Source organism: Engraulis encrasicolus, chromosome 13 (assembly GCF_034702125.1).
Source record: "Engraulis encrasicolus isolate BLACKSEA-1 chromosome 13, IST_EnEncr_1.0, whole genome shotgun sequence".
NCBI lineage: Eukaryota > Metazoa > Chordata > Actinopteri > Clupeiformes > Engraulidae > Engraulis > Engraulis encrasicolus.
This window is the reverse complement of record NC_085869.1, coordinates 46,631,776-46,655,522: the sequence shown is the minus strand read 5'-3', so window position 1 is coordinate 46,655,522 and position 23,747 is coordinate 46,631,776. Positions and strand designations below refer to the sequence as shown.

General features: G+C 47.1%; 2 protein-coding genes across 4 annotated transcripts in view; both read left to right on the top strand.

The window, feature by feature from the left end:
- cobll1b (cordon-bleu WH2 repeat protein-like 1b) overlaps nucleotides 1-19,632 on the top strand; it is a 58,079-nt gene extending 38,447 nt beyond the window's left edge. For 2 of the 3 annotated variants that reach the window (XM_063214066.1, XM_063214065.1), the window contains exons 3-14: nucleotides 2,634-2,841; nucleotides 4,002-4,227; nucleotides 4,621-4,671; nucleotides 4,858-4,967; nucleotides 5,579-5,827; nucleotides 6,336-6,483; nucleotides 13,696-13,806; nucleotides 14,342-14,573; nucleotides 14,856-14,944; nucleotides 15,452-17,391; nucleotides 18,349-18,546; nucleotides 18,795-19,630. In XM_063214066.1, the coding sequence (XP_063070136.1) occupies nucleotides 2,634-2,841; nucleotides 4,002-4,227; nucleotides 4,621-4,671; nucleotides 4,858-4,967; nucleotides 5,579-5,827; nucleotides 6,336-6,483; nucleotides 13,696-13,806; nucleotides 14,342-14,573; nucleotides 14,856-14,944; nucleotides 15,452-17,391; nucleotides 18,349-18,546; nucleotides 18,795-18,869 (3,637 nt within the window). In that variant the 3' untranslated portion in view covers nucleotides 18,870-19,630. Of the gene's footprint in view, nucleotides 1-2,633; nucleotides 2,842-4,001; nucleotides 4,228-4,620; nucleotides 4,672-4,857; nucleotides 4,968-5,578; nucleotides 5,828-6,335; nucleotides 6,484-13,695; nucleotides 13,807-14,341; nucleotides 14,574-14,855; nucleotides 14,945-15,451; nucleotides 17,392-18,348; nucleotides 18,547-18,794 lie in introns of all 3 variants that reach the window. The other variant, XM_063214064.1, reaches the window with a different exon arrangement.
- Nucleotides 19,633-19,807: 175 nt separating this feature from the next.
- Nucleotides 19,808-23,747, top strand: part of grb14 (growth factor receptor-bound protein 14) — a 110,663-nt gene continuing 106,723 nt past the window's right edge. The window contains exon 1 of the mRNA XM_063214060.1: nucleotides 19,808-20,286. The gene's annotated coding sequence lies outside the window, so the exon portion shown is untranslated. The remainder of the gene's footprint in view (nucleotides 20,287-23,747) is intronic.

Here is a 23,747-nt window from a genome sequence, read left to right as displayed (position 1 = left end):
CTCTCACTTTCATTGATAGTATTGAGGAGTATTCTACTGAATGACACTGTGCCGAGGTCACCTCCTTTGCCACTCAAGTTTGAGTCATTTCCCAAACTTTCCTCATCTGACATCATCACTCACTTATCACTTTCCTATTTTGACAAAGCCAGAAACAAATATTTAGGAAACTTAATATTTGGTTAATCACGTTGTGAAAGGCTGTAAGGAACCCCCTGTCACTTCAGGATTCTGTCATTTTACTTCCTGTCACTTGAGGAGTTTTAGTGATCCTGACGTTTCCCCGCCTTGCATTGTGGTGGTGGTCTTTCTGGTTGCAGCAGCAGGTTTGCACATGCTGCCTTTGTGTCCCGCTGTCCTCAGGTTGTGTGTGGCACTGGCGCTCGTGAAGCATGACGTGTAAAGCCTGGGGTTTTCCACTAATACCCCCTTTCCAGATGTGCCGACCTGTGAGGAAATGGTTCGCATAGTTCCCAATCATCGCTGCAGTGTCTCTCACACAGCTTTTTTCTATCTTTCTTTCTTTCTTTCTTCTTTTTTTTCCTTTTTTTTAAAAACATGAGACCCAGGGGTCTCGGTGTTACATCAGCGACTGTGATGATGAGTGTGCTCGCAGTGCCGAAAGCGATCTGCATCATGAGGAACCGTTGAAGGGTTCTTGTTTAAAAGGGTGGGAAAAAAGTGCTGTGCGGTTGAAATGTATGCCACCAGTGTTTCTAAATGTCCCTTTCATTTTGTGGCCGCTGGGTACCATGTAAGGCAATGTTGCTAATAATACAGGACGAACCATTTGAAGTGGGTGATCCCTGTATGAAAGCCCACTTCAAACACACGCTCTATTAATGAGGCTTCGCTTTATACACTGAAGTTCTGCCCCTTGCTCTGGCCATCCTATTATTGTAAGTCCAAAAGAAAGGGATTACGCATTCTTCATCTCCATTTTTCCTAGCCTAAATTTTGTTCCAGGAGCATTCTCTCCCTCCCTCACTCCCTCCATCACCCCACCTTTCTCACCCTCTCTTTCTGTCTCTCTCTTTCTGTCTTCCCCCCACTTTTTCCGAGAGTCGCTACAGTGAACTCATTATGATTGGGATTAAAGTGCTGGCATGATATTTTAGAGGGCCTCTCTTGCGCAGGAGAGCCGGCTCTCAGCTGGACACCAGGGCACCGCAGCTAAAGCCCTTCAACCAGAGATTCTTTAAGTATATAGAGATATGCCAATGTAATAGGTTTCTATGGGCACCTAATGTGACCAGGTTCCGGTCTGCCTAAAGGGGCGTGTCATAATGCTCCTAGCATTGAATAGAACAGTCCTCAGGTCTGCCTAGGTCTGCCTAAAGGGGGATTTCCCCCCCAATAATAGAACCAGGAAACAATGGGCCAATGGAACCTCTCTCTCTCTACTCTCTCTGATCAACTCTCTCTTGCTAAGGCAAAAGCCAAGATGCAACAGCGGCCAGCGTTACAAGGATCTTTTCTTCATTGCCATAAAGCAAAGATCTCTGACGTCAGTTTATATGATAAGTTATTTTAATATGCATATTCGTTACTTACTATTGAAATCAAAGCACGAGTCAGAGGATTTGTCATCCGAAAACCTTTTAGTCTGCCGCAGCAAATTAGGCTTATCTCAAACACGACGTCATTTAAATTCAGTTTTGCTTGTTTAGTCCTTCGCAAACTGTTCTTTGGCTATTTTAGAGGGTCAACTTGTGTAACTCTCTTCTCCTCTCCTCTCCACTCCTCTCCGGTTTTCACTCCTCTCCTCTCCTCTCCTCTCCTCTCCTCTCCTCTCCTCTCCTCTCTTTTCCTCACCTCTCCTTTCCCTTCCTCTCCTCTCCTCTCATCTCCTCTCCTCTCCTCTCCTCTCCTCTCCTCTCCTCTCCTCTCCTCTCCAACTTTCCACTTGAAAGGGACCGGGATGACACTCGTAGGCAGTACACATGAGTTTCTGTGCCCCCCTGGCGTAACCAAACATTCATACTCTACCCATGGTCTGGCCCCCGGAGTCGCGCTTGCTCAGTCAGCTCGGCCGAGTGTTGAATCGAGGCCTTCTTTTCTCTCAGTGGCAGTGCGTCACTGGGCCGGTTGCCTCCGTCCTCAAGCGACAGCCAGAGCAATACACACTCACTCCTCTGCATATCCATCAGGTGAATGGGGAACGCTTCAGAGGCGTCCCCTGGTCAGACTTTCCACTGTGGTCATGTTTTATTCCCCAGTTAAATTACCCAGAGGCCATTGCACGAGGTGTGCTCCGTCGTCTTTGCCACTGAGTGGCCTTTCACTGTGACTGTTACTGGCAGTGATTCCAAGAAGCGAGTACCTAATGTGCACTCTGCGTCTACTGGAGTGCTGCATTCATCCTTTCTCGCTTTTGTGTTAGTGCTTATAACCCCTTTTGTGTGTGTGTGTGTGTGTGCGTGTGTGCGTGCGTGCACGCGCGCGTGGGTGTGTATGCATGCGTACTTGCGTGTGTGCATGCGTGCAGTTGTGCAGGTGTGCGTGTTTTTTGTGTGTGGGGTATGCGAGTGTGTGGGGGACGTTTGACCTTGCATGTGTGTGTGTGCATGTCTCTGTGTGTTATTCAGTATATACAGTATGTTTACATATATACTTGTATGTCTTTCCCACAGCAAGCCCATGATGGACCTGTTAGTGACGCTGTGTGCTCAGCACCACCTGAACCCGTCGGGACACACCATCGAGCTGGTCTCCAAGAACCGCAACCACATCAAGTTCAAGCCCAACGCTTTGATTGGGGCCCTGGAGGCCGAGAAGATCCTGCTGAAGCCCAAGGGGCTAGAGGAGAAGCAGAGGAGAGCGGGGCCTCACATGCCGGAGGTACAGTACTGGAGGACCAGACTTGGACTTAGATGTTCACCATGAGCAGGGACGGATGATGATTCCATGGGTCCCTTGGTCAGACGAGAAGAAAGGCCCCCTTCTATGGGTGCTGCTAGTTTACAAAACGATTTATGATTTCAGGCCAGATGTGAGAGTCTATGCTGTTGGGGTTTTGGGGAGATGTCCCCTGAGAAAATGTGAACTTTCAGTTGTGTGCAATTTTAACACAATATGAGACATGGAAATGTAGAGGCTTAGGCTTCAGGGCCCCATTTACTATTGGGCCCCTGGGCCTAGGCCCAATAGGCCCGTGCAGTAATCTGTCCCTGACCACAAGTCACAGGAGAGTCATTTCAGGCTCTTCTATATTTCTCAGCTCTGTCTCTTGTCAAATCTCAAAGAGCAGCAACAGTGTGATATGTCTCTGCCATGGCCATAGTTGTATTTCATGATGTTCGATATACGGTGCAACACATCTGGGCCTCTCGTTTGACCGTGACCTACCTGGCCAGTCCTTTCAAGCACTTGTAAGGAGATGCAATAGGTCTTCGCCCCTGTCTAGTAAACACAACTTTAGTTTTATTTAAGTGATGTGGAGTCCAAATACGGGCCTGTTTGCTCTGACTGTACAAAGAATTTAAAAGAAGCGACTTCCTCTGAATGTCTTCAGTACAGTATGTCTTTTGCCTAGGGCGTACAGTAATGTTTGATCGTTGTACATATGCCATCTACTGTGTGATAATGGTTTCATTCACATGGGATATTTAACTCAATTTAATTAAAATGTAATTCCGCTTTGAAAGCTTCATGCAATTCGAAAGTAAAGTTATTCGGATTTAACTTTATTCCAAATAAAGTAGGAGGCTTATTCCTCTTTTAATTCTGAATAACTTTATTCCTCTATCATGTATACTTTCATTCCACTTTAAAACGATTCCAGTTGTTCCCGCACGCTCGTTAAGAGCAATAGCTCAGTACTTTTTTACAGTATTTTTTGCTACTGATGTAATTATATCGTTTGATTAATGTATGAGGAGCAGGCATAGATGTACTGCAGTTAATAAATGCATTAGCACTGAGTTCTACAGCTCTCTTGTGGGGCCATTCTTGAAATCCTTCTCTCTCCTCTCTCTCTCTCTCTCTGTGTTCGCACTCAGGCTACCGTGCGCCTGGTGATAAACTACAGGAAGACGCAGAAGACCATTCTCCGAGTCAGCCCCAAGATCCCGCTAACCGAGCTGCTCCCGGCCATCAGCGAGAAATGTGAATTCGACGTGTCGACGACAATCCTGCTCAGAAACGTTCAGTCCGATGATCCATTGGACCTAACTCGCACCCTCAACGATCTAGGTATCCGGGAGGTCTACGCAAGAGACACAAAAGGTAACAAATCAAAGGTGCAAAGTGCAGAAAAAAAACATTAAATCTCAACTCAGCATTCAGGGTTTCTCCATAGATCTTTCTGCTTTATTGATTTTAAAATAGAGCCAGACTTTGAGACAAGCTCGCATAAGGCAGATGTCTCCAAGGAGATAGTCGTTGACGGAGCCAATGGAAAAAGTTTTGGTTCTAAAATAAGTTACAGGCCCATATTTCAGGGCCTGACAATGACCCCAATGCCTGGGCTTTTCCGTAAATGGTAATCGCAACATTTGCTTTAGTGTTCAGTGTGAAATTGGTGCGATTTTATTTGGTGTGGTTTATCACTGTTTTTGGTGCTGCATTTCAAACCAATAAACATGAGAGACTAATCTAATGTCTTTTCTGTCTGTCCAGTGACCAGCCCAGTCGTCGAACTCCCGCCCTCACCCACACATCATTGCCAAGGTGATTTCATTCCCGTCTTTAATGTCACTGCTCAGGTATCACATAATACTGGGGGTTGGACAAATTGCTATTTCACATGATGGGGGAGGCGGGGGGTCACCCCTGTCGCCTGGTGTGGTTTTCTGGTGTGGAGACTGATCGTTCCCTGTCTCGTGTCGTATCCCGTCCTGTCTTCCTCCCCACCAGATGCACTTTGTCTGCCGTCCAGGAAGGACAAGAGCCAGAAAGAAAAGGAGAATAAGGAGAACAAAGGACTCTTCAGCCTCTTTAGGAGGAGTCGGAAGAAGTCAGATCAGGTGTGTGTGTGTGTGTGTGTGTTATTCCAGTCATTCTGGAATCTACTGCTGAGGTGCATTCCTCGAAACCATAGTTGCTAACTACGTTACCTACTTCGTTGTTTTTAATGCAATTTCCCATTGGCAACTACCCAACTTGCTAACTGGCTAACAACTACGCATTCGAGAAACGCACCCCTGGTGCGTTGGTTCTGTGTCTGTGAGGACTCTGTGGCCAACACAGCTACAGCTACAGCTACAGCCACTGGCATGCACTGATCTGTTTGTTTTGCCGTTTGCTCTTTAAACTTTGGCTTGGAAAATCCAATGCTTGCTCTTGAGTCGGCCTCCTGCGTCATGTTTGTTCCCTCGTGTGCACATTTACTCATTGGCCAGTTTGGAGGTTGAAGTGTTTGTGTGTGTGTGTGCGCGTGTGTGTGCATGTGTGTGCGTGTGTGTGTGTGTGTGTGTGTGTGTGTGTGTGTGTGCGTGTGTGTGTGTGTGTGTGTGTGTGTGTGTGTGTGTGTGTGTGTGTGTGTGTGTGTGTGTGTGTGTGTGTGTGTGTGTGTGTTTGCTCGTGTGGGAGACGATGGTTGTCTCATGATTGGCCGCTTATCTCCCCCGTTCTCCAGCCAATGACGGCAAGCGCTCCGGCGTCCCCCATCCTGAGGAGGCAGCGGCCGGTCAGTATGTGTGCCCTGCCGTCGCACACGTCCAGCTACAGCTCCAACACCATGCCGTCCGACGGGCCAAAGAAGCGCCGGGCGCCCCTGCCCCCCACCCTGTGCTCCCCGGAAGCCACCTCTCTCCCCGGGGCCAACGCGGAGGCCGGGCCCCCCTCTCCCAGCCAGGGGGGGCAGGCAGACGGCCACCACCACCAGGTAAGCTGCGCAGCACGGCAGGGGCCGAGCCCAGAGCCTAAACACAGAACTTCTTTCATGAACGGGACTGGTGCGGAGGGTTGTTTTTCTTTTTTCCTTCAGTGAAAACTGAGAAACTGTTTCGTCAGCACCATTCATGCGGTACTAGGCAGTTACTAAGCAGGTTTTTGCTACTGGTTTTGCTACTGTGCATTTTGACTCTCGAAATGGCAAGGAAATATATTGCAATTTGCTTGAGCTCAACCCATGTTTACAAAAATGTGGCCACTTTTGTTTAGTTGTATTACAATACTAGTGATGGGAATGAATAGGCCTGCACAGCTACTATTTGTGTTTGCCATGAATTGCACATAAATGGAAGGTTTCTTGAAGTACCATGCATCAAATGGGTGCAATTTTACATTCAAACAACATTATGTAAAACTCTTTGCATGTGCTTAGTCAGCGACGACATACTGAATCGAAGCCATTGCTTTGTCTCTTTGTGTTGTTGTGCTGTTCTGTTCAGGCTGTGAGTCGAACGTCCTCCGCCGAGTCTTCACTGCGGAGAACCAAGCGGAAGGCTCCTCCACCCCCCACAGCCAGCGTGACCGCCCCCTGCACCCCTACGCCCTCCCTGGCAGAGGAGGACGCAGCAGAGGAGAGCAGCGTGACAGGTACAACCACTGACTCACACTAGCCTCTCACTGTGCTGCACTGTATGTAAGCTTATCATCGCCGCCTCGACGTGTTAAGTGTTTCCTGGCGCCGCAAGTGAGGTTTTTCTGTGTGAACCTTTGGGGCAGATAAGAACAGCTGTGTTTTCTGTTCTGGTGTGCTGAAATTGAGTGAAGCTGGTCGGACTGTTGTGGTCAGAGTGGTGAGAAGAGTGGGCCTGGATGGCTGTGCAACACTGTAGGCAATTTGTTACCCACTTGTGCCGCCTAGTGGCCTTGATGCAACACTGCAGTTTACAAGACAAATTCAGCAGGATTTTCATTCAGCGTTCGTGTCCTGTCCATCCCACCTCCCTACTCTGGAGTGGATTAAACTGCTGCAAAGTCATCTTTGTTTGCTTTCAGTGTCCAGATAATAAACATGTTTTTCTTTCCCCCCTAAAGTAGAGCTGCATTGGCAGCAGAGACCGCAATGATGCAAGGATGCCTGGAATTAATAAGACTACGTATTTTCACCTGTGACCAAGGCTCTCTCGATCCGTACAGTCTCGTCCAGTTGGCTGCCTTTTTTGCGCACACACACACGATGTGCTCATCATGTTAAATGTTTTTGCTGTGATTGTTTGCAGCTGCATTTTATTTAGGCAGAGAGAAACAAACAAGGAAATAAGCTGCAGCTGTTGATCCGAAGCTCAGAATCGTGTGCGTGAATGAAACGTAACCATCTCTCTCTTTTTTTGTTTTTTTAAAAAAGTGCAGCAATTATTGAAATTAGCTGTGTGGAGAGTGCGTTTTGGAAATAAGGCACAGGCCAATAAAACAAAGTGTGATTTGATTTGCAGGAACAAACTGGTGGTGGTTTACCCGGTCGGTGTTCGAACTGCTGCTCGTCCAGAGTTGGGACTGAGAGTAGTTGTCAAATTGGCCACTCTGAGCCGTGTTTAGTCTGCACGAAACAAAGCGTTTAGTAAATCATTTGTTTCTCGTCTTGACTTGCCTTTGGCGGTGGTGTAGGCTTTTTATTGAAAATTGCAGCTCCTCTGCTTCCCAGCTGCTTATGCATTTTTTGGTCATGAAGGTGCATTATCATGCACACGCAAGTGTGGCAGTAATATTGTGTGTGTGTGTGTGTGTGTGTGTGTGTGTGTATCTTCGTATTATCTTGGTGCAGAGGAAATTGCACCATATTCGTATTATTCGGCGAACAACGCCCAAGGTGGCAGTATACGTTTTATTGCAAACCCAATTTTTGGTGATAAAAGTGTCTTTAAAATTCTTAAGTGCCCTATGAACTGAACTTTGTGAATATTTTGCGGCCAATTGTTGTGCCTTGGTAGGGATGAAGTATTTCATCAGTTTTTCCATTATCCTTAGCGCCTCTCTTTTTCCCCTTTCTCTCTCTCCCTCTTTCTGTCCCCTTGCCCTCCTCTCTCTCCCCCACACGCTTTCTCTGCTACTCTGTGTTACTTCCTCTTCCTCTGATGCTTTCAGATGTGAGATGTAAATGAGATGCTTTAAATGACACTTTATACATCATATACATTGTGTAGAATGTGTAGGATAGTGATAATAGAAGACATTTTGTTCTATTTTATTCTATTCTTTTCTATTCTATTCTGTTCTTAACTATTCTGCAGCCTTTTCTCTCTCTCTCTCTCTCTCTATCTCTCTCTCTCTCTGTTGACCTTACAGTATCCTCTGTTCTTGTCCACTTTTCAGAGTGCTCAGTGGAGATGCCATGAGAGTCCTTGTGAGCGGCTCCCTGTCCTCTCTGCCTTCTTCTCTCCTCGTGACGTCTCCTTCCTCCCGTCGTGGTCTGCTCCTCTTCCTCTTCCTCCTCCTCCTCTTCCTCTTCCTCCTTCTCCTCATCTTCCTCCACCTCTGTGTTCTCCTTCATCTGGACCTCTCTGCCCTCTCGTGTACTTACAGTATATTCATTCATATACTATATTTGTGTAATTACTAACAATACACTACTTCAGCTTTTGAGTCATTTCCCTTGTGACATCACTCCCAAGTGCTTTATTTTCTTTCTTGTGTCTTTCAAATTTGTCGTTTCGAAACTCAGTGCACGTCTCCACGCAGATGTACGTAGAAAGGAACCTAGTCACATGCAGACTAACTCACTTCTACATGGTTCCTCCAGCGCCCTACAGTGTCTTGTTTTGTACATTTCTCGGTGTGGCTTTAAGAAATGGATTAAGAATTATATATAAGTATATACAAAATATAAAACAAATATACTTGGGCTATACAGTACTCCAGAGGATCTTTTCCACTGCTGTTTTTCTGGTAGGCCTACAGCTCGACATAGCATGACTCGGCTGCCACTTTTTACTTTATGATTGAGTGATTTTTGTGTTGTGCCGAATCGAAAAGCAAAAAGTGGTGGTTGAGTCGTGCTGTGTCAAGCTATAGTCCTACCAGAAAACCAGCAGTGGACAAGACTCTCAGGTGGCCTTGATGAACTGGCAACTAACAGGATGTGGATCACTATTGTGGAGCTGATGGAGCTAGAGCCTCTTCCTCTGGCCCTGGGTGGCCATCTACTGGTCACATCCAGTGAGAGTACGTACGTATATGGAGAGCAACATTAAAACTACTTTGTGAATGAAACAGAGAATCCCCCGGGGGGGCATTTTTAAAGGAGACAAATTGTTTCTAGTCTCCCATAGAGATTAATGGGATTTGGCGCTTCTCTTCCGGCTTCCGGGTCCAGCCATGGTCCGAGTTCCAGGTCTGTTACATGGTCACATCCCATTCCAAACCAGGACCCTTTTCGCCAAAATCATCATTGATTAACCAGTTAGTAGCATACTTAGCAGCCAATGAGAAATTGCACAACTTAGTTAGCAATGATGCTGTCGAGAAACGCAGCCCAGAGCTGCATCTGGCCGATACCAAATACTTTGTAGCCTAAACATGAAAACAGGAAGTTTACTGACATTTTTGGCTTGGATTATTTTAAGCACACTCACCGGGCCTTCTGCCAGTATGACGTCATTGAGGGGGTGGCTGAAGTTGCATGGGGGCAATTATTTTTATACTGCGAAGCAATAAGTTATATTGGAGCCCCAGAGGGTATGTGGACAAAGTTCGCTTTACAAGAGAAAGTTTCCGTTGCATTATTTTTCGGGCCCACTGGGTAGTTTGCTAGTTATAGTAATGCTAGGAATAGTAATGCTATTACCGTTCCTTCAGCATCTGCCCAATTCAGCATTTTCCATTCTCATCTTATAAGCGGCAGACTACTATCATTTTGCATTTTTCATCAGATTTGCACATCCCTCTTTTGATGCTTGCATCATGGGAAAACATGAAATGAAACATGTAAAGGGCAGGGAACATAATTCATTGCAAAGAACAATAGCCTGCAATAAGTAAATCATGCAAAACCTATAAATATCAGGAACAAGAGAAGAATAACAATACTCAAAGGACTAAAATTGTTGCAAAAGCGTTAAGTCCATAGCTGTGAAATCTATTGTACATTTGATATAGGCTTCCCTATATATCTAAATACCTGTACATAATGCAATAGAAATGCATGGGAAATGGACAGAATAATGGCTATCAGAATCAGGATCAATCAGTTTTGACTGTGCTTTCCCATTGTACTGTGTGTGACGTATACTATGTATTACTATTTCACAGTGAGCTAGCTACAGCTGGGGTCGAACGTTTGTTTTCATGCGTGTCTCAAGGCCTTGTCACATGCTGACATTCATCATCAATATCCCCAAAACTACATGTCCTGACTTGGCAAACATGATGGTACGCACTATAATGAAGTGGTGAGAGACCAGCTATAGGTATTAAGGAAATACTCCCTACCCCACATCCCTTACCCCTACCCAAAGACTGTTTTTTATTTTCATCACTGTTTTCAACATTTTAATCAAATTAGTAATCCCCTCAAAATGTAGACCTCGTCTATGGTCTAGTGCAGGGGTGGGGAGCCTTTTTCATTCGAGGGGCCACTTCAAATTACTCCGAGGGCCGTAAAAGTCCTCTGAGGGCCATACTATGAACACAAACCAGGATTTCACCCTGCACTTGAGGCCTATATTGAAGCCAACCACCTTCTGTAGGTCCCCTGAATATAACATAATTGTAATGTAAATGGAATTTCTGAGATTCTTTTACAAAATATGTCATATTTCATGTGAAGATGCGTAACATTGAAATCATATCAAGGGCTGGATAAAATGGCCTCAATGGCCACAAACTGCCCTCGAAACATAGGTTCCCCACCACTGGTCTAGTGGATCTCTGTGGGGTGTATAGCTTCACCACCACTTATAAGAATAAGAAAAATCAGGAACCGAATCAGGACAGAAACTTACAATAATACAGACGTGTTTCATTTCTGCATAGCCCTAGCATCTCTCTTGATATTGCGGTTGTTTTTGGTCATGTCCCACAAAACTCAAACTGTCAGGGAGGGAAAATAAACCAATGTGGCAACCCCCTTCCCAGGCTTAAATGTCAGGAAGTGATGTTGATGGGAGAAATCATCTATGCATTTGTTTTGCCTACAGTACTTTGGACTAGTTTGCCTTGTTTACTAGTATAGTTGGTCAAGACGTTTGTGTTCTGTACCTGAGTTCCAACCATTCCCTCACCACCGCCTTCCTGTTGCTTTATTTACCCCCAGCTTTGGCTTTTAATCGGCTATTTGGGCTTGTTTTAAAAAGGCTATCTGGACAGCTTTTATTGAAACGCTGTGAATGTAAGTGTGCCTTTTTCCTGAGAAAAAAAGGCGTGGAAAATAAGCAACCTATTGTGCCACTGACATGCTTAACTTTTTGGATGTTTGCAAAGAGGTGAGAAGGAAAAGGACCGCAGGAGGGGCCATGAAAATCCATTGTTGTCCTTAGATGTGATAGTGCAGTTACCCTGGACCTAAAAAGACAAGAAGATACTGGGGCCCTTTTTGTTAGTCAGATGTGTGTTCTAATCAGATAGTTTAATCTGCAAATGGACACTCCCGGTCTCCCCCTTTTCCCACCCGTCCGGTCCACACAGACACTGGCCCCTGGAGAATGACTTTTCTTTTCTCTTTTCTTATTTCTCTCTCACTTGTATTGTTTATTCTCTGTCTTTGTTTTGCTTGCTGCATCTCGTTATACATAGCATACCATATGATTCCAAATCTCCTCTCTCTTTTGCTTGTATTAAGCTTCTCTGTGTGTGTGTGTGTTCGTGTGTGTGTGTGTTTGTGTTTGTGTGTGAGTTTGTGTGTGTGTGTGTGTGTGTGTGTGAATGTGTGTGTGTGTGTGTGTGTGTGTGTGTGTGTGTGTGTGTGTGTGTGTGTGTGTGTGTGTGTGTGTGTGTGTGTGTGTGTGTGTGTGTGTGCGTGTGTGTGTGTGTGTGTGTGTGTGTGTGTGTGTGTGTGTGTGTGTGTGTTCATGTGCGTGCGTGTGTGTGCGTATGCGTTTTTGTGTGTCTGTTCAGAGGCTTTTAGCTGTGTGTGCCATTTGAGTGAGTCGTTATTTTGTTTTTAAATGATGGCAAGCCTCTGAATCAAAGTGGGATGGTGGCTGGAGGGGTGGGGTGGGGTGGCTGTGCTGTGCGGTACAGTTGGGGAGGTTGGTTGTTCATTATTTGAGTTGTTGAACTTACAGTAAGTCAACATCCTCAGATCTCAATGTGGCTTGAAAAAAGAGAGCACTCCCTAAATGAAATAAATAAATGAACACCAAAAAACTCTTCTGGTAAAAGTTTTGACTCCTCTCCTCCCTTCCCGCTCTCTCTCTCCCTTTCTCCCTCTCTCTCTCTCGTCTCTTATTGCTCACTCCTTCCCGCTCGCCTCGCCTCCCCCGCTGACTTCATATAATTGACTTCACAGAGAGGAGATCAGGCCCAGATTCTGTGCGTCTCTCTCAATCTCCCCCGACATCCTAGCACGCCACAGCAGAGCCGAGCAGCAGATCACAGGCACAGCTCACAGGCTCTGTGGACCCAGACGTTTGCTCTCTCTCTCTCTCTCTCTCTCTCTCTCTCTCTCTCTCTCCCCTTCTTCCTCTCCCTCCCTTCTGCCGCTTGCAATCTATTCCTCTGTGGCAGCCCCTTGAAGTGCTGAACGAGGAAAAAGAGAGAGAGAGAGAGAGAGAGAGAGAGAGAGAGAGAGAGAGAGAGAGAGAGAGAGAGAGAGAGAGAGAGAGAGAGAGAGAGAGAGGGAGAGAGAGAGAGGCTGGACATGAGGGGAGGGGAGGGAGGGTAGGTGCAAGATGCAAGATGTCTTAATTAAGTGTGATTCTCTCGGTCTGGAGGAGCTGTGCGTTCGCTGTGTGTTCGCTGTGTGTTCGCTGTGCTACGCTCGCTTTCTCGCTGCTGCAGCTGCTATCACTGAAATAGAGTTCTCACTATCCCCACGTCTGCAGAATGAATATTGAAACTCCAAAGGAAAGGAGCTCTTTACTGGGCTGTTATATAATAACATGCTGCATACACACACACACACACACACACACACACACACACACACACACACACACACACACACACACACACACACACATGCACACACACACACACACACACACACACACACACACACACACACACACACACACACACACACACACACACACGCACACGCACAGAGCTGATGCAATAGTCCTCCTCTGCTTCTGAAGAGTGAACTTCACTCGAGCAGACCACTGTTTTCTTTTATAAAGTATTGTTTCATTTTTTAGACCATGATTTATCCCCCCACCCACACCCTCAATTCATCATCTTATGCTCATGTTCACTCGCCCCCATTCAGTCAAGTTGCATTTAACATTAAGCAAATATTTAGCAATACATTCTCACAGAATATGGTATAATGTGTGCACTGCTGCAGAGTTTGTGTCTGTTTGATTTTGTTTGATTGGTTATTCATGGCTTAATCCATGCTGTGTCTCCCATGATAAAACGCATAATGAGCAATACTTTTCCGTGTGAATATCACTGCGTGCACTAAATATGTTTGTGTTTGCTGTTTGATATCCCTGGTTATTTATGCTGCCCCCCATCTGTGTTTTCTTGTTTGCTACCCCCCCCCCCCCCATGATTGAACCTACTGATATCAAGCAATGCACTTCTTTAGATTATACATTTATAATATGTGTACTGCAGAGTTTGTGTGCTGTTTGTTGTCTTGGTTATTTATGGCCCATATCTGTTCTCTCTTGCTCGCTTGCCGTCTTTCCCATGATGCCTCAGGAATTCCTCTGCCGGCCACACTAGAGAACATTCGGGAACAGGAGGAGTCCCCACCGCCGCCATCGTCATCCTCCGTTCCCGCTCCCTCTCAGGAAGAGGAGCCCTGCGACGGTGAGTCAGCAGCGTTTATTTGGCCGTTGTGGTTGGTAGTTGAGGTAGGTCTGCACACTTGATGCCACAAAGGTAGACTCTGAGATTGGAAACTGTTAAATAGTTTGTCTTGTCCCGTCCTGTCTGTTATCCAAATGTCTTTATTAATATCCGTTACAGTTGGCCACATACACATACACCAATAATGCAAGTAAGCCTAGATCAGTAACATCTCATATTCATACACAACAGAATATGTGCAGGACAGGCACATTTGATCTACCATATATGTTGGGAATGAGTGTTTTGAGTGCGTACATGCACAATTTTAGCCCATTTTTAAAAAATAAATAAATATTTAGTTAGCCCGAGGCTTTGTTCCAGATTTTGATTTCGGCCCACTGTAAATTTGAGTATGACACCCATCATAGGCAAATAACAACATGTCTTGTGTTCCTGACTTACTGATCAAAAATTCCCCATGGTGACAATTAAGTGTAAAAAGGATCTCTCAATAAGCTTTAATACAACGTTTCAATCCTCCGACCTTCTTCAGGTAAAATGCCAGCGGAGGCAGGAGAGGAGGAGTCAGACCCTCCTGGTCCCAAGCCCTCCTCTAACGGCCAGGGGGGAGACGACAGCAGCAGCAGCCTCAACCTGTCCATATCGCTGGATGATTCGATGCGGGCTGAGGCGTCCTCGCTCTCCCACCATGAAGCAGACATGCACAGCCTTTCAGACAAGGACACGGAGGAAGATCAGTCGTGTGATCTGTCCTCTCATGGCAAGTACGAAACACTCATTCACTCACTTCCTTGCTCCGTCGTGGTAAAAAATAAACTCATGGCAAGCTTTTCAATGTCTCCCTTTAGTGCTTGAAATTTGTTCTGAGTGTGTGAGTTCTCTATCCTTTTTTTCATTTTCCTTCGTTCAATTATGTACTTGTGGTGAAATTAAGTTGTGTGCCACGAGTTGTTCCGCGTCCACCTTTTGTGTTTGAAGGTTGTCATGTGGCTTTTGTCTGTGGGTTCTCTCTCCAAAGTCTTTTTCCTGATCTCCCCTTCTAACAGCCTGCCAAGGAGCGTGACGAGCAGTGAAGAGAATGCTGTTACGACACACAGTGGAGAGGCACAGGTTTCCCTCGAGAGGGAAGATGATGGTATGTCTTCCATTTTGTGCAACTTCTATATAAAATGTCGCCCCTTTTTTATTTTTCAAGGTAGTTGGAAAGTAAACACCATCAAGTAACAGAACATTATTATCCCCACCCCACCCATCCTCCCCCTACCCAACCCCACATTTTCAGTTATCTGCACTTCAGATTGCTTACACTGTTACAAAAAAGTCACATTAACACTACATCAAAACAAAGAGGAGAAAGAAAAGAGCTGTAAGAACTTCAATGCAAATAATAACTCCTCGGCCGGCTGAGCATGATTGGTTGGATAATTTTGATAATGTAAACATACCTGTTTTCAACCTCAGAACAATACTTCAACAACATTCCACCCATCAGTGTAAAACACAAAGTAAACAAAATCATGTAGAGCCTGTAAATGCCCTTCATGCATCAGTGGACTACACATAGACTACACACAGTATATGTCACTACAACATCTGTTATACACAATTATAATGACGATGATTTCTGTTTGTGAAACTGCAGACCTTTCAGGCAGTGCCACAAGTCCTGTCTCACCGACTCAGGAGGCCACAGCTCCCGAAGACCTCCTCGAAATCCCCACAGACCCAATGTCCTCTCCTCAGGCTGAACACCCTCCGTCTCCACCCTCTACTAACGACACAAAGCCTCCCACCGTTGCAGAGGACACGGTATCGGAAAATGCACCAGAGCAGGTAGCAGGCAGCCAATTAGCCAGCTCTCAGGCAGAGGTGAGTGTCTCGTCTTCCCTGGAGATCCTGGCCTCTACTCCCATGGCTGCCTCCACACCAGAGCCAGAGCCAGAGGCTGAGTCAGAACTACAGCTCACGCCCAGCCCAACACCGTCAGCCGGGCCGAAGAAAGACACAGCCACGTCCACTGAGGAACTCAACAGCCTAGAGGCTGCATCCCCTGTGCCTGATCGTCTAACACCCAGCCCAACACCTTCCCCGGAGGTTGTATCAGCCCCTGCCCCTGCCCCTGCTGTGGCTCCCAGCCAGGCCCAGGCCCCTCTTGCCGCACCCAGAGGAGGCCTTGTGTACGCCGCCGAATCCAAGCCCAAGCCAAAGCCCTCCAACGAGGTGACCCGCGAGTACATCCCCAAGGTGGGCATGACCACCTACACCATCGTGCCTCAGAAGTCCCTGGAGAAGCTGCGCTACTTCGAGGTGGAGGTGACACTGGAGTCGCCGCCGTCATCACCACCAGCCGATGACGCCAAGGCCCCTGAGACCAAAGCCGTGGCCCCAGAGGCGGAGGTCAGCGCGGGTCCCTCCGAGGCCACATGTGGCTCGGCGGAGGCCGAGACGACTCAGCATGAGTCTGCGACCACATCCCCGCCTGCGGAGGCCTGGCCTGCGGCCCCACCCGAGGCTGAGCTCGCGCTCAGGAATGGGGCGGCTGAGTCAATCGGCGACTCAATGGCTGAGTATGTGGTTCCTGTTCCTCCTCCCACACAGACACAGACATTGACCTCAGCAGCAACAGCAGCAGCAGCAGCGGTGGTGGATGGTGAAATCCCCGGCAGCGGGACTGAAGGAGGAAGCACGCAGGAGTCTGGCCCGGTCCTTTCTCCAGTGTCGGCGACGGCCGCCGCAACGGTAGCAGCGGCGGTGGCGGCGGCGGCAGCCATAGCTGCCGAGGTCAAGGAGAAGAAGGTTCCACCCGCAACTAAGCCCAAACCTGCCTCTTTCCGCTTGCCACAGCACAAAAGAACACCTGGGTATTACGTAACCTCGGCCGCGGTGAAGGCTGCCAGCGGCAGCACCGGCGGCGGCCACAAGGAGGCCACAGGGGGCCAACACAAGGAGCAGACACTGGCAGCAGCCCCTCAGGCACCCTTGCAGGAGGCAGAGGAGGAGGGGGAGGAGGAGCCGGGGGAGCAGAAGGGAACGTTGCTCCCTCCACCACCACCACCACCTCCTCAAGAAGAGGAGAGACAGCAGGAGCAGGCGGTTGAGAGTGTTGCTGCAACACAGCAGATCCAGGCTCCAGAGGACACCCGGCTAAGCCCCAGCCCAAGCCCAACCCCCAGCCTGAGCACCACCGGCTCGGTCCTCAGCTCCAGCCCCATCCCCAGTCTCAGCTCGCTACCCAGCCCCAGCCCGGGCCTCAGCCCCAGCCCCATTCCCAGCGGGAGCCCGGCCCTGAGCCCCACTCCCAGCCCTGCGATCAGCCCGGCCGCCACACTGATGAGGCAGGGCAGCCTGCCCGCCGGCAAGAGCCAGCCTCCCTCGCCCGGCCTCAGTCTAGAGAAGCTGCGCAGCTTCGCGGCGCCCAAGCCCTACTCCCCGTCCACGCCCTCCCGCTTCGCCCAGGCCGTGTCCTCGGCCGTCAAAAAGAGCCAGCCACTGCCACCAGGGGTGGGGACCGGGGGTCACAAGCACCCACTCGCAGGTCACAGCCCCATCAGGGACCTGACAGAGCCCCTAAAGAAGAACACGGTAGGTCGCCCCCCCTCATACACAGACACACACACACACACACACACACACACACACACACACACACACACACACACACACACACACACACACACACACACACACACACAGAGACACACACACATGCGTCCCCTGACTCTTGCTAGCAGAAAAAAAAACAGGAGACAATAACGTCACCTCAGAGTTCACGGGAGTTCACCTAATAGAGCTGTGAAAGATGCTATCGCGGCCCATCTGTACAAATGTACACAGTATAAGGTGACCTCCCCACAGACTTTGAGTACATTCCCAATAAAAAAGCCCTATTGTTAGGCCGGGGCCCATTGTGTGTGTGTGGCTGGCTGTCCGTGAGGCTTGTCAGACAATCACGGCTATAGATTTCACCTTCTGGGAGTCGCAGGCCTCAGGCAGTGAGTGAATGGGTCATAAATGCATTGAGCCGTTGTGGTCGTGTCATGATGTTCCATGCAAAAAAAAGCCAGAGGGAGCGCTTTATGTCTAGGTGTTTATACAGAACACACGCGACTTCGCTTCTCGTTTCCCAGGGCCTGTCTGCCTGCCTACCTTTGGTAGTTACGTGCTGTATGTGCTTACCTGTCACTGACACCCAAAACCCATCACTGTGTGTGCTGTACAAACACAGATGTGTGCGCACTGTGCATTGCAGTTTCTTCTTTCCTTACAATAATGAACAGGTACAGACAGTCCTGGGTCTTTTACAATACAATATTAATGTGTGTGTGTGTGTGTGTGTGTGTGTGTGTGTGTGTGTGTGTGTGTGTGTGTGTGTGTGTGTGTGTGTGTGTGTGCATGTGTGTGCGTGCATGCACACTATGTCTGTGTGCTTTTGTGTTTGCGTGTGCATGTGTTTTTGAATGCGCACGCACATTTGTGTGCTTGTTTGCATGTGTGTGTGTGTCTGTGTCTGTTTTGCGTTCCTTTTTCCTTTGCTCAAAGATGACAGACAATGGGGACAAGTGCCCAGGTGTGTCAGGGCCAGAGGAGGGCTCGGTGACTGCTGTCTCCACCACCGCCACCACCACCGTCCCCACTGGGACCTCGGGAGCGGATCCCACCCGCAGCGAAGAGCCCGCAGCGACGGCACCAGAGATCCATGGAAACGGGGCAGCAGAGCCCAGCGATCATCTGGCAGCAGTGAGTTGCAGACGTTGTTGCGTGGGTGGATGGGTGGGCGGCGGCAACAGCCAGCCACTTAATGCATGATTTATGGACACCCCCTCCCAATACACACACACACACACACACACACACACACACACACACACACACACACACACTGGCACACACACACACACTGGCACATGAAAGCACAATTCGGGGAAGAGAAAAAGGGGGACATAAACTGCCAGCCTCACATGGCCCAATCTCTTATTCCGTTTCAGGTGGCAGGAGTTCCTCCCTCGGTGACGGAAGCGCTGCAGAGTTCGGGCGAGATGCGAGCGCTACACGAGGAGTAGATGCGTAGGCGGAGTGAGGAGGGAGTGTGGATGATGGTGCTGTATAAGAGGGGGGGGGGGAGGNAGCGTGATGAGAGGGAGGGGTGGTTGTCAGTGGGCTGACACGCCCCGTTGCAGTGGCATCCTGTTGAGTCTTTTGGATCCTGATGTTAAGATATTTACTTTCTTTTTATTTGATTTTTTTGCAGCGAGTTTGGTTTTTACTGTTCAACATCTTCAACACATAATTATCGCAGTAAACTGTACAAGTTTGGTGCACATGTAAGATTGAGAAAAGACAAACTTGAGAGGGGTTGCTATGAATTCTGAATTTTGTAATGTGTAAACATGTGCACAATGGTTTCTTTTTTATGAGGTTTTTTGCCTTTTAAATTATTAGTCATAGAATAAAGATGTAATTATATACCAGTGAGAAAAATGGTACTTCTCAAAACTGTCTCCCTCAGTCCATTTTGTACTTGTCTGGTTAACTAAGCTGTGCCCTGAAGACACTGGTATAATCTATATTGCTCGGGATTTAAAACTGCTGTAAGAACTTAATTTGTCTTTCTCTTGTATATTAAAATATCCTATGAAACAGTGAATGTTGTATTTCTTTTCTTCGTTTTTTTTCATTGATGACACATGATACCTTGTAGTTGCTCAAAGCTGTAATAACCTACCCAATTGAATACTTTCAGTCTCGGCACAATTGCAGTTTAAGAGCATCTTGTACATTGTCTTCTTGGGAGCAGGTGTGTGTTATGTTATGTTATGCGCAGTTATGTTATGCGCAGTTATGTGTTGTGTTGTTTCTTATGGACAAAGGGGTCGTCAGCTATACCGAAGACCTCGGTTGTAACTGATTCAATCAATTGGTTGCAACAAGTCGCGCCATGCCATGGCTTTCACTGTTCAACAGTATTGCTGTGTGAGGAAATGACTGATCATGTTTGACAGGCAGCTGGCGGATATGGGTCATACAGCCCTGTCTGTTGCTGCCTTTTCCAAAAACACTATAACCCATTTATCTTTCGCGAGAACACTAACCCATTTATACGAAAAATAAACAGACTCTTAAACGTGTAAATCTCCTTAGCGTAATACACTTGGGTCTTTGCGCAGTAGCCCACACAGCATCCGCGAACACCTCGCTATTGTTCCTAGCTCGTGTATATAGTTATCTAATTGCCTGCCGTTGACTGGGAAGTAAATGCTTATACTGGAGTTAACTTTCGCATTCAGACTTGTCTTGTTGCACCCTGTCGCAAGCTCCACTGTGCGGCTCTAACTGCATAAACTTTGCGTGACGTAGCACGAGAGCATGGGCACAAGTACCTTTCACCGGCTGCGCGTGCAACGACAGTAGACAGCGAGAGACCGGGCAGCGATGAAGACGCGGGAGGAGGGAGCACCACCCAACCTCTCTGAGAAACAGGTACTGCTGGCCAGTGTTGTCGTTCGCTTACTTTGCCTTGTTCACGAAAGCCCCTGTAGCCGGAGACTCCACTGCATTTATAATATGGTAAAGACGTGAAGCGCGTTAGGAAAAGAGTGCAAATGTCTTGTGATTTCATTGTTATATTTTGTTCTGCTTGTATGTCATATGCTACTGAAGAGTCATTTCGCAGTATTTGCGAAGGATTTCCCATTTCACCAAAAGTTAGTCTTTGGGTCGTTGGGTGCATGGCAGATATGTCGTGGGTGTTTCTTTAGTTGTACAAGCAGTAGAAAATGTGAAAATGATGTGCAAAATGAGAAAAATGATTGGACGCTTTTAACACCAAGAGCGGTACCGTTGAAGTTGACAGTGAATACGCGGTGATCGACGCTTTTGGCTATGGTAAAATACTGTAACGCACAGTGTAGCAGAAATAGTCTATTGTGATTCGTTTCTTTCACTGTATTTGAATAGGCCCTATACGTTGACAGCATTTCGCATAGTTAAACATTCCCCTACAGATAGCCTGGCGCACAAATTATATTGCTTTTTATGATACCCATGCACAACAGTTCATGACACACACACACACACACACACACACACACACACACACACACACACACACACACACACACACACACACACACACACACACACACACACACACACACGGAGAGAGAACGCAAAGTACACACAATTACTGTATTCTACATCCCTTGCGACTGCCACCTGTTGTCAGAGGGGAGAACGGCAAATATGAATGGTCAGACAGACGTGTCAGTAGGCACTTACAGACACGTTTCACTGTGGTCCAGCTCAACCCGATACAGCGATTTGACCTTAGATAGCACTACATGTGGTGGACTGACATATGAATATACCTGTTTATGCAACATTATCATGAGGTTTGTTTTCACATTGATATATGTGGCTTAATGATATATTACATTCAAGGAGATATAGCTTAGTGTCCTCATTTTGGTATTATGATAGTTTACAGTCTAAACTTTAGACATGTTCATATTCATTGCTATGAGCACGATTTGTAGAAATCCTTTGACTCAACAGTTAAATTAACCCAGTAAGCAGTTACCAGAGTGGCAATGATCACGTCGTAATGTAATACTAATGGTCCTGTGCTGTCATCAGGGCCGGATTAAGATGTACCGGGGCCCCTAGGCTTCAGTTTGCTGTGGGCCCCCAGGAAGGCACATTTTACAACAAAATTACATAAACCGCGTCAGAGTTACAAGACAGGAATTAAGGATAACATGTGTACCAGCTGTGGAGAGGAGTATGAATAAGCCGAAAAATTATTCTCAACATTACAGGTTCATTTTTCAATATTGCATCATCAAAATTCTGCAATATCTTACTTTTGGCCAATCAGGGGCCCTCTGGCTGGTGGGGGCCCCTAGGCTGCAGCCATATCTAGCCTGTGCCTTAAACCGGCCCTGGCTGTCATAGTGGTGTAGTACTATGGTAGTGCAGGTTTTTCAGTGAATATTACAGTGCTCCACTGGTGGAACGGCATGCATTAACCCGTTAACACACAGCATTATAATTTTGCTGTTACCAGAATGGCAATGACCAAGTCGTAGTGCGTTACTAAAGGCCCTGTGTTATGTCATAGTATTGTAGTACTATGGTAGTTAACTTTTCAATGACTATTACAGCATGCCACTTGAGGTACAGTGTGCATTAAGGGTTTAAGGGTCCACAGTGTATGGCACTGTACCATAAGTCTTTAGTCCTCACTCAGTGGCATTATAAACACCTTGTGTCCACACCAGTGAGTGATTGAGGAATTTAACATTCTCAAGGTTATGTGTTTGGGTGTCATGCGTTCAGTGTATTTGTTCTTTTGTGTGTGTGTGTGTGTGTGTGTGTGTGTGTGTGTGTGTGTGTGTGTGTGTGTGTGTGTGTGTGTGTGTGTGTGTGTGTGTGTGTGTGTGTGTGTGTGCGTGCGTGCACCACAAAACATAATGGACAGTGCACACGCGCACACACGCACTTTAAATTACATAACTGTGTGTGTGTGTGTGTGTGTGTGTGTGTGTGTGTGTGTGTGTGTGTGTGTCTGAGAGAGAGAGAGAGACACAGACAGAAAGAGAATTGGCATGTACAGTATATGTTTAGCACTGATAAGGAGGCCTCAAAATGACTCCCACTTAGCTGCTGCAACAATCCAAATGGAGGTACACCCCCCCCCCCCCCCTCCCCCCATCCCACCATTCACTTTCCTAACTTTATTGAACAGCACACACACTCAGAGCAGGGCTATGCTTCAGAGACTTTGCTCTCTTTGTCTGTCCTTTACTCAAGTATAAAGTGGGGCAGTGTGTAAGGACAGGCTGTGTTTGCGTGTGTGCGCGTGCGTGCGTGTGTGTGTGTGTGTGTGAGAGTGTGTTTGTGTGTGTGTGTGTGTGTGTGTGTGTGTGTGTGTGTGCACTGTCCATTATGTTTTGTGGGCGCACTTAGGTATGTGTGTGTGTGTGTGTGTGTGTGTGTGTGTGTGTGTGTGTGTTTGTTTTGCACAGGGCCTGTATTAATACTACATTATGGTTATTGGTATATAGACTGAAAGCAGGTATTGTGGTGCAGGGCCACTAGGCTGAGTTTTAAGTGTTTTGGGAGCACGCAAGCACACACAAGGCCGTAATTACATGTTCCTTGCGTTGCGCATTGTTTGTGTCTTTTGTATGACAGAGTTAGCCGTGGCCCAGTAGCGTAGCAGCCCCATATGATTGCCACCTCTCAGCCAGCTTACTTCGGAGCCACTCATTTACCGAACAGGTTTTCGCAGATGTTAGCTCACCACCAGGGCCGTAACCAGACATTTTCAAATACTGAGGTCAAATATTGTGCACTGTACTGCATACTGTACATTTAGAATGCTTCAAGCACTTCAGTCACTCTTAAGTTTGTTTCCATTCATCAGGATAAATGGAGGTGTCGTAAATATTGAGGATAAATGGGGGTGTCGTATACAGACTAAATTTATCATTGTTGATCATATATCGATTTTCATCATAGATGGATTTTACATTACTGAAAAAAAATACAGTGGACATGACCTCTGTGTCCTGAAAGGTAGTTACGGCCATGCTCACCACGAGGAGTATTATAGCCCAGTGACTTGGAGTTTTACAAGGAGGCCGAGAGGAGAATTAAGTCATAACCGTCACAGAAATATGGAATTTTTTAATTTGACAGGAGTGGTAGCCTATTATGTGCCCATAAGCAGTAGGACAACATTCGCTTAGTTGCTTTTCCATACACATTCTGTGGGGCTTACCCCCTTTTTTAAAAGAAGGATTATGGCGCGGAGAAAGCACAGTCTATAGGTTTTTCTCATTTCTTGCCTCATTTGGTAAAGCTGTTGTCTATGTGTGCAAGAAGATCGGGGATCACTGAAGCCAGCGTTAGTCCGCTTTATGCACACATTCACAAGG